The sequence below is a fragment of the Quercus robur genome, chromosome 5, assembly GCF_932294415.1.
Source record: "Quercus robur chromosome 5, dhQueRobu3.1, whole genome shotgun sequence".
NCBI lineage: Eukaryota > Viridiplantae > Streptophyta > Magnoliopsida > Fagales > Fagaceae > Quercus > Quercus robur.
The window spans coordinates 74,629,937-74,647,347 of NC_065538.1; the positions used below are offsets into that span (position 1 = coordinate 74,629,937).

Sequence of the window (17,411 nt, forward strand, 5' to 3'; positions counted from 1 at the left end):
AAGCCAAGACTGAGATTGTGAACTAACCTGGACTAACGCATGAATTTCTTGCTCTGTAGCAGAAAGCACATCCATGGATACAATATCAGAGTGCCAAAGGAGCCAAATGCCCCTTGCATGCCCAATAGTCTCTGTGGACTATGCCCCATCAAATGGCAACCTCCTAATGATATCATCAGCTCTATTACTATCAATCCTAGTTTCCGTGATCACAAAAATTGCTGGCTTATGCCATTCCACCAGGTCCAAAACAGTTTTCTTGAAAGTGGGCTTCATCGCCCCTCTACAATTCCATATTAATATATTCATAATCGGATTGGGGGTACAATTAGCATCAAACCATACCAGGGATGGTTCCTCCCCTGTCTCCCTCAATGTCCATGCTTGCCTCAGTGCAATCTTTTCCTTGATGAGTCCAGGAAACAGATTCACCGCGTGCCTCAGAATCCTAAATTGAGATTGATTGCTGAGTATGTTCAGAGTGCATGCTATCATAGGCATTGAGAACTGTAGAAGTTTCACAAGGAATAGGTTGCCCATGACTACCATCTCCACTGGTTTCTCTTGGAGGATTTTTCTCGAACAAATTGTTAGCTCTAGAAGAATCGTCTCCAAAGCACTCATGAATTCTTCGCAAAGGTGCTTCCAAAAGGGACTCCCTTGTTGCATCGAGACCATGTTGGTTAGAGGAGGAAACGTTGGTCTGTCCATGAGAAAATGCCAATACGGGTTTGGAGTTTTTATCCAAGCCATGTCCTCCATGGGTAGATAACCCAGTCGAGCACTCACCTCTGTCAGGGGGAAGATGTTCTTCCAAGCTACTAAAGCCTCCTCCTCGTACCAGCCCATTATGTCCGTTGGGTCCCTTTGGATCCCTTTTATTGTTCTATCTCCAATAGGTATCACCTTGCCCTTCAGAAAAATTGCCCATCTCTCTATTGGTGTATTCATTCTCCTGAGCTTTTGCCTCAAAAGTAAACCCATCAAGGCCGGCCCAAGGCCTAAGCAACTTAGGCCTAGGCCTAAGGCCCCCACCATAAAAAATATTTACCCTTTACAAAAAAGGCCCCCATCCTATTGTAAAAGGCCCAAAATTTTATAAAAGATCTGAATTTTTGCAAATGGTTATGCACTTTTAATTATTAGTGATGTTAGGGATATCACAAATTTTACTATAGATTATAAATTGACATGTTACCAATTATAAAAAGTATTTTAAATATTCATCAATTACATTATTGAAATTCATCAACCACTATTATTGTCATATTATATTGTGAACATTTTGTAGTACCTTTAACATTTTTCTTTTTTATTTCTAACAAGGCTTTAAAAAAAATTTACAAATGTGTTAGATCATCAATGATGATCAATCCCCCTTAATAGTTTGAAACTTTCATATTTGTAAACTAATCTACTACAAAGCCGCACATCAATTAATATCATAGATTATACATTAGATTATAAATGTAATTAACTATGTATCATCATAATTTTTATAAAAATCATAGGTACATAATTTCTGGGTTAAAGATAGAATATTATGCATAATGAGAGTGCCAATGGCTTATCCATTAAGTTAGATTGATGGGTTTGGAGCCCTGTGTTCTGTCAATGGAGGGGATATTCCTCCTTGTCTCTCTGTTGTTAAGAAAAGGGGGATTTCCCTCCTTGTCTTCAGTAGTAGAAGTTGTTTGTCCCTTTTACTAGGAGGAGTATTTTGTTTTGGGGTTGTCCTTTTGTCTCTCTAGGGATATTAAGAGTATTCGTGGAGCTTGTGGGGTTTTTTTGTTATGGGGTTGGAGAAATACTTTTCTATATATTCGGGGTAGAGTTTCGACTTCATGCAAATTAGTTATCTCGATCTCTGGCATTTACAAGTCGAAAGTAAGGCCATCAGCGCAGTCAAACAAACCAGATTTTTTTGATGTTCATCTAAATCTAGATGTGCAGGGTACCGGAGTTGCCCAAACGGAACAAGGCTCAGGGGAGTCGCCGCTGAAGGAGGGTCCAATAAAAGCGCAATCAAGGGATATCAAGGAGGTACAGGTAAGGCCAGATTCCTTGCAAGGATCACAGAGTGAGTTATTACCCAATACAGCTGGCCTATGGACAGAAAGTGAAAGCAAATCTCTGTTTTCAGAGGGTGTTTTTGACATTAGTGAATCTAGCGATGTAGCTTCAACGGAGGGAGGCGGCAATGAATTCGTTCAAGAAACTGTTGCGACGGTGCAAGCGGACGTTACAACAGTTATGGAAACCGAGTTTTGTGGGATTGATTCCTTATTAATGCTGACTTCAAAGCTGGGAGAGGTTTCAAACTTTACAACTACTATGGAAAGTCCAAAATCCTAGCAATTCATTAATGAGTCCAGCTCGTTTAATGCACCTTTTATTTCGGTTATGGAAGTAAAGCGTGATACATTGGTAGCAAAAATAAGTAATATTGAGGAAGCATTAATCGCGCATGACAGCTCACCTATTTTTGATCCTATTAACTCTAATTCCCAGCAATCCCAACGACAAGTGCTTAATATGGTCAATATTCCAGACAAGGAAGAAATCTCAGCAACAGCAATGAAGGGTAATGAGCCAGATCAGTCCAATCTGCCTCCATACCGTGCCATACGGAAACCACCTCCATGGTCGCTTTTGAAGGTGAAAATCACTATGTTCTCGGTCACTATTCGGAAAATATGGACACATCGGTATCGAGTCGGAACCAACCAACCTTGTTGCAGTCCAAATCAGCTCGCAAACATGGCTAAAGAACTCCTAATGGAATTCCAGGCGGTGCAGCAACCTTTTCTACCATAGTCCACACCAATCCAAGTTCTTTGGAGGGCTCCTATCTTGGATATGGTAAAGGTCAATTTTGATGGTGCACTATTCAGTAGGGAGCAAAGATCAGGGCTTGGTGTTGTTATGGCTAGATGTTTTAGTAAATTACACTACTCTCATGTTAAGAGAGAGGGTAATATGGTTGCTCATGTTTTAGCTCGTTTTGCTTTAAATATTTTAAATTATAGTGTGTGGTTGGAGGATGCTCCACCACAATTTCATTCTTGCGTTTTTGCAAACTTTGATGGTATTCATTGAATAAAAGGCACTACATTGATTCTAAAAAAAAAAACTATGTATTTGTCATATATCCAAGATAAATTAATTTTCTTTTTAAAAAATAATATATATATATATTTTAAATTTATGTTTCAACTATGATATTCAATTCTCTATATGAAATTAACTTTATTTTTAGTTAGTATTATTCATTAAATTATGTATTTAATACATCAAATTAACCTCAATTTGATTAACATTAAATAATTTTATTTAATTAATATATACATATAAAATGCTCCACATAAATCTTTCGCTTTAGGCCCCAAATTAGGTTGGGCCGGCCTTGTTGGAGATAGGCATATTCATGTGATCATCTATGTAGTTGGTGGTTTTAGTTTCCAAAGTTTCCTTCGAAGCATTCTCTATCTTGCACTCAAGGAGTGTATCTTTCAGTTGGGTTACCTTAAATTAGATTATTACGATCATCCAAAAGCTATTGAGCTTGCTTTTCGGAAACATCTTCATCTTGTTCAGCCAAACCTACCAAATTTTTTGAGTGCAAATCCAAACCTACAGTGCAATGATTGGTTTCTTGTCCTTTTAAGTAATAGCACTAGCTATGGGACTGCCTAGGCTGAATCATTCACAGTATTCTTTTGAAAAATTTAACTTGTGAGTTGTGATCTTTTACCTCACCTCCCACATGTATTTAAAACCGTACAATGAGATCACATCAAAAAAAAAAAAAAAAAAAACCGTACAATGAGATGATTTTTACAACGATTTTTACTTAAAAAAAAAGAGGTTAATTTTGACCAACCATAATAGTGGACACTCAACACCAAAAATAGATATATTTATTTATTTTTAGTTGGTAGAGTTTAGCTATAAAATTAGTTGTTATTTAATAAAATAAATACTATTATATATTTTAAAATTTTAATTATTAAATTGAATATTTTTTACATTCTTAGTACACATGTCAACTTTTGTGTTAATAAGATATTACTATTTACTATATGATTTATAAGCTTATATTTTATTCATAATTTTAAACTATAAAAACTTACAATTTAAACAATTTATTGATGACATAACTATTGATTTTTAATTTTTTAGAAATTTTGCAAGCATGATGGATATAAAAAGAAGATGTAATTCAAGGTGGATTTGTCAAAATTCACCTCCAATAAGAAGATATTAAGTAAGGTTGTAGTCTAAGGTTACAATCAATTTTGTAGCTAAACTTTGTTATTTTTTTGTTGAGAAAAAAGATAGAAAGAATTTTTTTTTATTAATATGCATAGATTATAATTTTATAAGAGCATTAGCATTTGGGATTACAAAAAATGTTCTATTTTACCATCTTTTTTTTTTTGAGAATTTCTATTTTACCATCTAAAAAGTTACTTCATCTAATATATCATTCTACTTTATAATACACCCAATATCCTAGTTTTTACTTTCCTATACAACACATTAAAATAATATATTTATATAATAAAATAACATAGAGAGAGGAAATGAGAGTCCAAAGAGAGAGAAAGAATGAGATATTTTAGAAGGAGTAGGAATAAAAAATATTATTTTATTTTTGCAAACTTGCTATAATAGGTTCTAAATTTAGGACACTATTGTTACTCAGTTGTAAAATTTGTTACAATTAGCCTCTTGGATAATGCTTTCCTTTTATGATTTGATGCTAAAATATAGCATATTAGAAGTTTTACAACTTCGAATACTGATACTCTTGGTTTTATTTTTGAAAATAAATAAATAAATAAATGGAGACCGCTAAAGCCTTATTGGAGAAGGACTAACAATTAATTATGTAGATCATGACAAGTTTTTGGTTATTGGTGGCTAGTACTATTAATGAACAATTATTCTAAATATATAGTTGAATATGCCTAAAAAGAAATTGTTTATATTCGAAAATGTTTATCTAGGAAATACTCCTTTAGAGGCTTATTATAAACCCAAGCAAGCATTCAAAAGATCTGTCCTAGTCCTACAATCATTAATGAAGTTAGTACAGAATGAAATGAAGAGCAAAAAGCTATTCCTGCAATTGCCTTCCTTTTGTATTTACTCACAAAACCACAAACTTCCCACGAGGCTAAAAAACGATGTGTAGCGTGTTGAAGTGAACAAATTGTATGCACCACTGCCACGTAAGCAATCACTTCCCCAGTTTCCCCATCGCATCTCCCATCACCGCCCCTTTCCCATAAATCGGACGGCCCAAAAAACAAAAAAAAAAAAGAAGCAAAAAGGAGGATAATGCTAGCACACAAGACGAGTTGTGATCGGTAGATGTATAGTGATGGATTATGTGAAATTATGCTTTCACCACTCACAACTCATAACATGAGCGGGTTGTGATATAAAATTATATATTTTTATTTGTTCTTAACATTACTCTAAAATGAATATCAAATCTTGCAAATAAAGAATGTGTTTCACAAATTTTTATTTTTTTATGTACAACGTTTTAAAGCTTCATTTTTTTCAAACATTTTTTCATATTTTTAAATTCTTTTAGTAAACTTTCAGCAAAATTTTTTTTAATTTCAACTTATATTCTATACCGTAAATTCTTCTTTTCCCAACAAAAAAAAAGAAAAAGAAAAGGAAAATTATCAAAAAAAAAGAAAAAAAAACACGAGTCCATTGTGTGTGTCCAACGCTTACCACGCCATCTCCGCAGAAAAAGATCAAACGGCTTCAAAAAACACGAAACTTTCACGCTATATTATTTGCTGGGCCCCACCATTTTCCCCTTTGAACGAAAGAAAGAAAGATACAGTATTAGCTGGGCTCCACTGAGGCTCTCACACTGTCACACAGTCTCTCTCTTTCTCTCTCTTGTACTTTCGTCCATTTTAAATTCTCTGTTTCTTCCTCTCTTCTCTTCAACTCTTTTTCCTCTACTTTTCCTTTTGCTAAACAAATAGGTGAGTGAATCAAATATTTATTGCAATAAATTATTATTATAAACTATTAATTATTAATTATTATTTTTTTTATCATTCTGTTTGGTTTGCTCTGCTAAGGATTTATTGTTTTTTGCATGTGAGAGAATATATTGGCTTGGTGATCGGTCATTATTATAATATTTTTAATGCCTTTTGATGCAAGTTTGTTGGAGATTGTGCTTGATCATTGTATATTTGTATTCATGACATTTCATGTTAGTGCTTTGAGCGTTTTGTATAAGTTGTTTTTTTTTTTTTTTTTTCCTGATTAAGCTCTGTTTGTTTCGTGGGAAAACGAAGGAGAATGAAGTTTAATAAAAGTTTAAAATTTTAACTTTTTTACTTAAGCGCTTTTTATCTTGGTAAATGTGGTTATTTTATTTTATTTTTTCCTAGTTAAGCTCTGTTTGTTTCGTGAGAAAAAAACGAAGGAAGCTGAAGTTTAATAAAATTTGAAAATTTTAACTTTTTACTTATAAGCGATTTTTATCTACGAATTACTTAGTTTCTAGAATATGTTTCCGATTAAAAAAGAAGAAAGAATAAAAAATTTTCAGGTTCTGTACTGAATAAGTATAGTGAAGGATAGAAAATTTTGATTAAATTTAAATTTCCTACTATTTTTGAAGCAGTTAAACGGAACTTGTGCTTGAATTTTCCGCACTTCCCTGTTTGCTTGCTTAGAAAGTTGCTGAAATGATAGAAATGTAGTCTAGAATTTGTTGTGTTCTGTTTTTCTGTTCTAAATATCAAAAACTGATCTGTAACTAAGCTACACTGTTAGTATATGAAGATAAAACATGTAAACTGAACTTTAACTAAGCTAAAAAAACTCAGCTTTATTGTTAAATTCAACTTAACTCACCACTTTATAACTTTTTATTAAATTAATATTATTAAAGTTTCACTGTTAGATTACATGTTCGTTATGTTTTTAGCATGCGTGCCAAAATTTGTGACAATCAAGTGTTGTTTACCATTGATGCATAATGTCAATATTTTGCATATAGATGAGATAGATATTGATCTCCAAACATGTTGATATATTGCAAGCATGTAGGGTATAAGGAGAGAATGTAATCCAACGGTAGATTTGTCAAAAAAACACATCCAATAGATAGTTATTGAGTGGTGTAACATTGACAAAAGTTTCTCCCAATGTAACTTGAACCCAACCCATGTATATATGTTTTGAATATTATTTGTTTCGCTTGTTAATGCTTTTCCTGAACCTGAAAATTGCAATGTGGATGAAATAGGTGAACATGGGAAGCAATTTGAAAGCAGTAGTGTTATCTCTGTTCCTTTCAACCCTTTTGTTTTCGCTGGTCACCTCTGCTTCCAACAATAGGTTGGTTAGGATTGGACTGAAGAAGATAAGATTCGACCAAAACAACCGTCTTGCTGCGCGGCTTGAGTCCAAGGAGGCACAGGCTGTAAGAGCTTCTCTTAGGAAGTATCATCTCCGTAATAGTCTTGGGGACTCTGATAAGACGGATATTGTTCCGTTGAAGAACTACTTGGATGCTCAGTATTTTGGTGAGATTGGCATTGGAACTCCCCCTCAAATTTTCACTGTAATTTTTGACACTGGCAGCTCTAATCTGTGGGTGCCATCAGATAAGTGCTTTTTATCGGTGAGCTTGGACTTCTATGTTTATAATGAATGTAATTAGCATTCTTGGCTTTATTAAAATCTTGATTGAAGGCAGTAGATTCATGTTTTGCATTTGTGGTGCAGCTTGCGTGTTATTTTCATTCTAAGTACAAGTCAAGTGAGTCGAAAACTTACAAGAAGAATGGTTAGTCCTTTTGTCCCAACCTTAGAATAATGTTCATTTCATTTATAATAATCAACATCATGCTGCATGGTCCTTTACTTTTAATTATGGTGCCCACTTCATGATACGTGATTACAAGGGGCTGTCTTGGAGAATTGCCTTTTGAATGCGCAATATATATGTGTGTATTATCTATGTTGTCTGATGTAGCTCTGTTGTCATCCATCATGAAGGGACATCTGCTGCTATCCAGTATGGTACTGGAGCTATTTCCGGTTTCTTTAGCTATGATGATGTCAGAGTTGGGGACCTAGTTGTAAAGAGTCAGGTACCTTGAACATTTTTCCTCTACATTGTTTCAAATCTTAGTAGTTTGATTAGACTGCACTAATTACAGCTGATCCCTTCAGGAATTCATTGAGGCAACTAGAGAGCCTGGTGTCACATTTTTGGTGGCAAAGTTTGATGGCCTATTAGGACTTGGATTTCAGGAAATTTCAGTTGGAAATGCTACTCCTTTGTGGTATGTGTGTATATCTTTGGTTTTAATTGGTCTTTCACTGAAATAAGTTTCTTAATATGAAATTTTTAATGAGGTGCTTGCTTGTCGACTGTTGTACAGGTACAACATGGTTGAACAAGGTCTTATTAAAGAGCCGGTATTTTCATTCTGGCTCAACCGTAAAACAGAGGAAGAAGCAGGGGGTGAACTTGTCTTTGGTGGGGTAGATCCAAATCACTTCAAGGGTGAACACACTTTTGTTCCTGTGACAAGGAAAGGCTATTGGCAGGTAGGTACTAGGTTGTCTAAAAACTTCATATTTAACCATGGTTAATAGATATTAGATATTCAATATACTTTTATATTTTCAATTATCTTCTCATTTTTTCAAAATATATTTCTTTTTGATAGTTTGACATGGGTGATGTTCTTATCGGTGGTAAACCAACTGGTATGTTCTCTCTTGATGCCTAGTACAATTCCTCAAATGAAAAAGAGATGTTTTTTTTTTTTTTTTGGGAGGCAAGGGGGGAGTTGAAGGAAGACATAAATTTTTTTATGATCTGGCTCCTGTTATTTTGTGGGACTCAATATTCCATCTGGCTGCTATGTAGGCTATTGTACTGGCAGTTGTGCAGCTATTGCAGATTCTGGAACTTCCCTAATGGCAGGTCCAACGGTATGTATAATAGCTCAAGTTCTTTGGAGCTATTTTGATTATTGTATATCAATCTCTTGCTTCATATGTTGTGCTAGTTTATTTTGCCACTTCTGATGTCATTTTCAGCTTTAGTTTCCGTTGAGGTTAAACTTGAAACATTATTCAATAGAGTTATTGTGTGAGCAAGATGACACAATGTAGAAGCAGAAAATGAGAAACAACTAATACATTTTTAAGTGAGCTTTGTTTGATAGATATATCATCCTTATTATGATATGCTTCTGTGATTTTCTGGTCACATTCTTCCAATTCTCATTTTCATATCTTGAATTTGATGGCTGAATTCTACGTTTATTACTGTTATTCATTTGGGTGTCCTAAAAGCTTGTAGGCTGGTCATCTTGGCGCATTGCCTTGAAAGTGAGAAAATCTAAGATGTAGAATTTATGTTTCTAAATGAAAAATATATGTGATTGCTTTCTTAATAGTTTACATGTGCTTATCCCTGAAATATACGGTTCTTTTTTCTTTTTTGGTAAGGCTGTGATTACAATGATAAATCAAGCAATTGGAGCCAATGGAGTTGCTAGCCAGGAATGCAAGGCAGTTGTTGAGCAGTATGGACAAACAATTATTGACTTGCTTGTAGCTGAGGTAAATACTTGGCTTTTATTAATTTCTATTTTTTTGTTTTTTCTTATCAGGTAATACGGCTTATTATTTTATTTTATCCTTTTCGTAACGAGTGGAAAAGGTTTTGTCTCAGCATGTCAATTCACTTATGTCCCTTGCAGAATGTTCCAGTTGATTCCATTATTGAACTAAGTTCTAGCTTTCATTGTGCATAACAGGCAAACCCGAAGAAGATCTGCTCCCAGATTGGATTGTGTACGTTTGATGGTGCCCGCGGAGTTAGGTCATACTCAAATATTTTTAATAGTCCTCTGCCTTTATATCTTTCTCTTACAATATGCCAGTGAGTTTAGGCCGTTTGGCTAAAATGGAACTTCACCCTCCCACAATAATGGGTGGGAGGGAAAAGTTGTGGGTTGAAAACTCACTGGGTGCATTTGTCACATACCAATGAATATATATATTCTCTTGGGGTGCCCCTTATAACGTTTCCAGTTGTTATTTCCTTTTCATTATCTGCTTCCAGACTGCATTGTGAGCCCTTAAATTGTACCCATGTTGCTGTCAAGCTCAAAATATATTATTTTGTTTTTAAATTTGGTTTTCGTCAGTTGTTTTTGAAAACTTTTAATTATTTCTGGGTTTGTTTTTTTTTTCCCCCCCTTAATTTAAAAAAAAAAAAAAATTGTGCAACGTTTGTAATTGCTTCTTTAAAAAATCTCCCTGATTTAATTTTTAGATGGGGAACTTATTGGTCTGTGAATGTTTTTGTACAGTATTGGCATTGAGAGTGTCGTGGAAGAGAACAGTGGCAAAGCATCTGGTGGAATTCGTGATGCTATGTGCCCTCCTTGTGAAATGGCAGTTGTGTGGATGCAAAGCCAGCTAAAGCAGAATCGGACACTAGATTATGTGCTGACCTATGTCAATGAGGTGAAATATATCTTGTACTGCATTGTTGTATATATCTTTAGGAGATTGCTGCTCACGCTGACTTGACCGTCTGGTACTTCCACAGCTTTGTGATAGGGTGCCAAGCCCAATGGGAGAATCTTCTGTGGATTGTGAAAATATTTCTAACATGCCTACTGTTTCCTTCACAATTGGTGGAAAAGTTTTTGACCTCAGCCCACAGGAGGTAACATGTCATCTGAATCAATCATGAAATTGTTTTCCCCTTTTTGAGAGAAATTTTAGTAATAGTATTATGGTATTTTTTACTTGCCAGCAGTGATCGTTGTTGTACTTAATTTTTCTTCTTTAGTGTGCACCCTTGACCTGGAAATTACATATGCAGGACCTAGTAAAGTTTGCTTTGCCTTCTGACTCTTGTTTTCTATGGGTTTAATCGTATCATCCAAAATAAAAAATAAAGGTTACCTTAAATGGCTCCTTGAGTAGCAGTGTTTTCAATAACACCATCTAACATAAAATTGCCCAATGCTTTGTCAAAATGGTCTAGATTTTTTGTTTTTATTCTTATTTATTTTTTTAAATGATAAGTTGTCAGAATGGTATTGATAAAACCATCCTGGTATGAGTTTTTAAGCTTATAATTAGATTAGAACTTGTTCATGTATTACTTAGAGAAAACAATTAACTCACTGACTATATGTTCTGAAAGGAAAAGTTTCTTTTAAGGGTAGGAGGTGTCATTGAAGCTTCAAAGACAATTTTTTTTTTTTAATTGTTTCTTTGTTTGCATCTTACTCATCTTCTGATCATCTGTATCTAGTTAACTGCATAATAAAACTAAAGAGCCAAACAAGCTGAAACATTCAATAACTTTGAACTGATACCAGCCATTGTTTAGAATGAAAATTCTCCATGGCTTTTGTCGAGCTACTGTCATATATATATATATATATATGATGATATTATCTTGGCAAACTTCATCAATATATAACTAGAATATCATTGTACTGATATCAAACTTTTCTGGATGGTGTCACCAGTACATACTGAAGGTGGGTGAGGGTCCTACGGCTCAGTGCATCAGTGGCTTTATGGCTATGGACATTCCTCCTCCTCGTGGACCTCTCTGGTAGAGTTCCATTCAAGTCAACTTTCCATTTATCATTCAGCATCTGTACATGTGATGCTTCTGGTGTAGATGATTCTCACTAATGGTTCTTTTGCAATGCAGGATATTGGGGGATGTCTTCATGGGTCGCTACCACACTATCTTTGATGCTGGTAAACTGAGAGTTGGATTTGCAGAGGCAGCATAAACAAACTACCCTGGGCTGTGATATCTTTATCTGTTTGCTGTCTGTGTGAAAACCTTATTTAAACTTGAAGTTAAATGGAGTAGAGTTATGCTGCTTGTAAATATTTAAAATGGATCTCTTTTATCCATCTGAAAAGTTTATCATGTGTGCAATGTGACCTTACTTATTTACCAACCTCACAATCGTCAAGTTTCATGTGGGTCCTTTTTGCAATGCAAACGCGTCATTGAATTGTTGAAACTTTACATCCATTTGATTTGTTCAAGGAGCATGAGGTAGGTAAGTTCAAACATCATGGCTTCAAGCTGCTGCTGCACTTTTTCCTCGTACTTCTTTTCCAGGCTTGATTCTCCCGTATTTGTCCTGCAGTTAAAAAATCTGGTGGAAATATAATAACGTGTTTAATTTCTAAAAAAAACCGTGCAACTTTGTGTAGCACAAAGGTAGCGAAGTTAAAACCTGTAGTTACAGTTAATGTAATTGTACCGTTCAATAATCTGATCAAACCGTGCCATCGACCAGCAATGCTGGTTTGTAAAGACTGTCAATCAGCAATAATGTTGGTGGAAGTGGTTGGAAGGGTATTTTTTGGTTCAAAAATCCAATATGACTGGAATGTATTTAGCCAGAAGATTCACCAATAGATATCATACTGACTGCCTCCCCCTCTCTTTTTTTTTGCCACTCTGCCACCTCCATCCAGCCCTTGAGCCTTGTTGTCTTGCTCCATTACCTTCCCATCGATCTGTTTAGGCTTGAAATCATAGTTGTTTTTTCTTCCTCTTATTTTTTTGGCCCACCATTGACACTGACTTGTGGCCAACTCCCCTTATGGTTTACTGTTACAGCGATGGCAGTTGGAAATAGTGTTTCGGGCACGTCTTTTGCACTTGCGCTTACCACTCATTGACGCTCTTGCAGCATGTTGCCCTCGGGCGATCCTTTGGCAACTCAACAAGGACCCAACCTTGATTCTTATTCAAGGATTGTAACTCCTCCCTCATGGCCTTTTGCCAATGTTAAGATCCATCACTATCCATAGCTTCTTGAATACAAAGGAAAAATAATCACATGTAATTTGACTCAGATTTAGGCCGGGCGTTATATATAAGATATTCATATGATTCTCATCCCTCAAAACACATTTCTCATCAGAAATCTCTCAGCCTAAAAAGTAAAAACCACCTTCAAGCACAAACTATCTCTATGGAGAACAACTACCACAAAAAGGGAAATAGAGAGTTATTAGGTCTGATAAGCCCCTTTTGAAATTTTTGAGCATTAAAATCAGGAAGGTTTTGGCCTGTTTTTATGTACTGGCAGTGTTGAATTATCACATCAATTTTTTAGAATTTGATTTGATTAGTTGATCTTTGGGCAATATATATAGCTTGGGTGCCTTATTTAATTGTGACTTTGTAAGGTTAGCAATATTATAATTTGATTCGGTACATGGGTAATGGGTTAACTACTAGTTAGACTTTCAATACCCCAATAAAAAATTTAGACTTAGAAATAATATACCACGCCTGCATTTCAGGGACATAAATAATTGCAGTATTTAACCCAAGCACTTCCTCTCCAATTCAATACATTGGCATGCGCATGTGGTTGTGCCATGTGTGTATGTATGAGAATTTTCTTGTGTGGGTCATCCTTCTTTTTGTATCGCTTGTGTGGTGCTCAAAAAAGTGAGAAGTCACATTGCCCCTTCCATTCTCCAAAGGACACATTGGTTTTCAATCTGATCTTGAAGTTGACTACCACCTTTGGTCTGCTTTCATTGTGGTGTGAACATGTCTTTCATTAAGGATTAAACTTGACTTTCTATCCCATTTTCTAATTAATTACTTACAATATCAAGTTATCAACTAATAAAGAAAACCTTATTTGAGATATATACAAGGGGAAATGTCTAATCCCCGTTGAAAAAACGCTTTTGTTTCATAGATTTCTCGTAGGATTTTGTCCTTAAACATGCGTAGAAAATGACCCAAAATATTTTAGTACTATGCTTCTTTATTTATAAGCCAAAGAAAAGCATGTTTTGATGTGTTTGCTGGTTCACGCTTTCAACAGTAAAATGACTAATTTTAGCTGAATACAGTCCTATGTCATGTCAATATGGTCACCTACCGGCCAAATGTTCCTTGAGAAATTGAGATGGGAAGATGAGTTTACATTCCCATGTGTTCTCCACACACACACACACACACAATGATTTCAAACTATTGAGCGTGCTTAAAAATCTACAAAAAGTTTTGAGAATCTAATTCATGATTTTTTTTAAAGAAAGATTCATTTATTACAATGGTGCTGAGAAACATTTCAATGCTTGTATGGGAAGAAAAAAAAAACGTGAGGGTCCCCTGAGCTTTGCCGAAAGTGAAGAAAGTGATTCAATGATTGGGTAAAGGTTTGCTTGAGAGGGACACATTTTACACTCTGTCATAAGCATATACCTTTTTTTTTTTTTTTGATAAGAGCATAAGCATATACTTTGTTGCTAAGCTTTAAAGCCGCCCAAACTTAGCTAAAAAGAATTCCTTAAATTATTCATATACTTTTATTTTTATTGTTTTTGTTGGCTGAGAAGCTGATAGCGTGGTATTGTTAAGAACAATGCACAAAATTTTAACAATATTTTTGATAAATATTGATGTAGTAAATTGTGATAAGAAGATCAATTTCGCCTCAACAATTGAAAAAGAATGTGAAATATATATATATATATATATATATTATTTTTTTTTTCTCTGTAAAATGATTGGGATTTGGGACTAAGAAATCAAAGAGTAAATTGACACTTGTAATGGATTGGACTTTGGACTGTTTAGGCGATCCCATTTTCAAAGAGAATGTGAGTTTGGTTGGGCGGTTTAGGCTTTCCCATTTTCAGCTAAAGTCCAACTGTCAGTTCCGAAAGAGTTTTTTAGCTTTGTGGAGTTGGTTCCACATAGCCAGCCCTATCCTGATCCTCTCTAACCCTTTTGCTTTTTGGTTGGTTTATACGTACAAAAAAGCCTACTGTATCCTATCTTGCCCTTTTGCCTTTACTTTGATTCCTCTTGCAAACTTCACCCACAATCCAAGCAAAGCTTGAAACTATGCAAGCTCTCTTAATTCTTGAAAAGGGTAACTTTATTTTCACTCCAATATTCATTCATTAACATTATTGCCCTTTATTATTATCCTATATCATCAAAATTTTAATTGCATTGATCTTAGTGTGCAAACTTAGATATTATTAGTAAATTACTACATAAGTCCACTACATTTGGTGCATAGCCTTTGAATCTTGACACTGCTCAAATACAAAATGGTACTAGTCTTGCTTGCATAGTGCTTTAGGTTTTAAATGTCAAACAAGTTACTCCAATCAATGCATGTGGTCCAGAGATTTTTGGTATGGACGTTGCAATTCTTAATCTTTGTTCTGAGAATCAATGTGGGCATTGGGACTTGGGAGTTAGGAGTCATTGTATCTGCACCAATAACAGTCTACCTGCCCACCAAAATTTCGTTGGGCAAAACAATACCCCTAGTAAAACCAAGGATGGTTTGGTACAGTCCCAACTTAGCTTGTACAACTTTGTCTTTTTATTGTTGATTATTGCTAAGAGGACTTACTTCAACAAAGTCAAGCACTTAAAAAATCTAAATTGGTGATCTTTTTCTGTTCTTAAATCACAAACCAAACCCATTGGAATATCCCATAATCCATTGTATCCTATGCTCATCAACAACACCACTCTCCACACCTAGCACCCGTTGCTCACGTTTTCACATGATGCCATGTGGACAAATATATATAGTTAATTCATAGTTAAGTTATGTAACCGCCGGCCAAAGTTAAGTTGTCATCACTTCTCTTCTTGCCACGTGCCTCTCTCACAATGAAGAAAAAAAAAAGAAAAAAGAAGAAGATTGCGGCTGCCCATTGGTTACGATGAAAATAACCAAAACTTTCAAAAAGAGAAGTACAAAAAGCATTACTTCTAGGATTAAGCCAACCATACAATACCAATATTGAAGACTATGACTATGCTTTTATTTATATATACATGTATTAATTGAGCTCCCACCTAACAAAACAGACACACCAAACTGCAAAATTTTGCCTTCTAATAACTCAGTTCTCTCACCCTCCTTCCTTGTTAGCTCAGCTCTTCAATGGACTGGACCAGAGGCCAAATCATTGGCCGTGGCTCATCCGCCACGGTCTCAGTGGCTAAGGTTCATGGGTCTGGAGAGATTTTCGCGGTCAAGTCCACCAATCTCTCACAATCAGAATTCCTCAAGAGGGAGCAAAGAATTCTTTCTACAATAAGTAGTCCACAAATTGTAGCATACAAGGGATGCAATGTTTCATCTGAAAATGGTAAGCTTCTATACAATATTTTCATGGAATATGCTCCCCGTGGCACCCTTATTGATGCAATTCACAGCCAAGGTGGTGGTCTAGACGAGGCCACAATCCAAGCCTACACGCGCAAGATTGTGTTGGGGCTCGAATACCTTCACTCTAATAGCATAGTGCATTGTGACATTAAATGTCACAACATTTTGGTCACTAATGATGGGGTGAAGATTGCTGATTTGGGCTGTGCTAGGGAGCTTGATGACGTGTCGAGTGCTGATTTGGCAATTGCCGGCACTCCGGTGTTCATGGCACCTGAGGTGGCGCGTGGAGAGCAACAGGGGTCCCCTGCTGATGTGTGGGCTCTAGGATGTACCATGATCGAGATGGCTACCGGGCGGGCCCCATGGCCCGGTGTTTCGGACCCGGTGTCAGCCCTTTACCGAATTGGTTATTCGGGTGAAGTGCCAGAGGTTCCTAACTTCATGTCAAAGCAAGCTAAAGATTTCTTGGGCAAGTGCTTGAAAAGAGACCCAATGGAAAGGTGGTCAGCTAGTGAACTTCTTAATCATTCTTTTCTTGAGGAGCCCAAATTTCAGTTGAAAGAAGTTAATGGTTTTGATTCGGATACTCCAACTTGTGTATTGGATAAAGGCTATTGGGAATCCATGGAGGAGCTTGAGACAAATCCAAGTACAAGCTATAAAAGTTCCTTGAATTCTCTCAAGGAAAGAATCCAGCGGTTGAGTGAAGGAAGTACTGCATTGTGTCAGCAAAAGCCTAATTGGGCATGTGAGGAAGATTGGATTACAGTTAGAAGCAATAGTAACAAAGAGCCAGAGTTGGTCAATTCCAGCCAGGACTTTGCTTTGTTAAATGCCAATGAATCCATAGCAAGTGTTAGTCAGGACAACAACTTTGTATTTTACAATGAACCCACGAGCAGTAGTGGGATAGAGGCTTGTAATATTAGTAGCAGTATTGGTGGTAATGATAATAGCAATAGTAGCAATAATAGAGGCTCATTGGTGGCCTCTGAATGTACAAAAGAGTCCTCTAAATGTACCAAAGTTGATTTAAATGGAAACAATATTTCATTTGAGAATAATGCTCATTTTTTGCTTTCATAACCATACGATTAAGGTTCATTCTTGCCAATATTTTTACCTGGGCCGCTAGGCTAGAGCTGAGACCTACTTTAT

The 17,411-nt window shown here is 35.7% G+C and overlaps 2 protein-coding genes and 1 long non-coding RNA gene across 3 annotated transcripts; 2 read left to right on the forward strand and 1 right to left on the reverse strand.

The window, feature by feature from the left end:
- Positions 1-5,869: 5,869 nt before the first annotated feature.
- On the forward strand, positions 5,870-12,023 carry LOC126727059 (aspartic proteinase-like). Its single transcript, XM_050432519.1, has 14 exons — positions 5,870-6,020; positions 7,301-7,678; positions 7,783-7,843; positions 8,056-8,150; positions 8,233-8,345; positions 8,445-8,613; positions 8,736-8,775; positions 8,939-9,003; positions 9,526-9,639; positions 9,837-9,901; positions 10,395-10,551; positions 10,637-10,756; positions 11,574-11,662; positions 11,765-12,023. The coding sequence occupies exons 2-14, from the start codon at positions 7,307-7,309 to the stop codon at positions 11,847-11,849; spliced, it is 1,545 nt and encodes a 514-aa protein (XP_050288476.1). The 5' UTR covers positions 5,870-6,020; positions 7,301-7,306; the 3' UTR covers positions 11,850-12,023.
- LOC126727060 (uncharacterized) lies at positions 11,232-13,341 on the reverse strand. Its single transcript, XR_007656135.1, has 2 exons — positions 12,336-13,341; positions 11,232-12,212 (listed from the first exon to the last, which is right to left on the reverse strand). It is a non-coding gene; the product is annotated as an uncharacterized LOC126727060 (long non-coding RNA).
- A 2,520-nt stretch (positions 13,342-15,861) lies between these two features.
- LOC126727061 (mitogen-activated protein kinase kinase kinase 18-like) lies at positions 15,862-17,354 on the forward strand. Its single transcript, XM_050432520.1, has one exon. It carries the CDS (start codon positions 16,023-16,025, stop codon positions 17,337-17,339), a length of 1,317 nt encoding a protein of 438 aa, XP_050288477.1. The 5' UTR covers positions 15,862-16,022; the 3' UTR covers positions 17,340-17,354.
- Positions 17,355-17,411: the final 57 nt, after the last annotated feature.

Excerpts from the sequence above, each read along its gene's own strand:
- LOC126727059 (XM_050432519.1), top strand. The coding sequence starts at position 7,307 with ATGGGAAGCAATTTGAAAGCAGTAGTGTTATCTCTGTTCCTTTCAACC. Across the intron at positions 8,346-8,444 it reads GGAAATGCTACTCCTTTGTG|GTACAACATGGTTGAACAAG; the intron begins GTATGTGTGTAT and ends ACTGTTGTACAG. Across the intron at positions 10,757-11,573 it reads TTGACCTCAGCCCACAGGAG|TACATACTGAAGGTGGGTGA; the intron begins GTAACATGTCAT and ends TGGTGTCACCAG.
- LOC126727061 (XM_050432520.1), top strand. The coding sequence starts at position 16,023 with ATGGACTGGACCAGAGGCCAAATCATTGGCCGTGGCTCATCCGCCACG.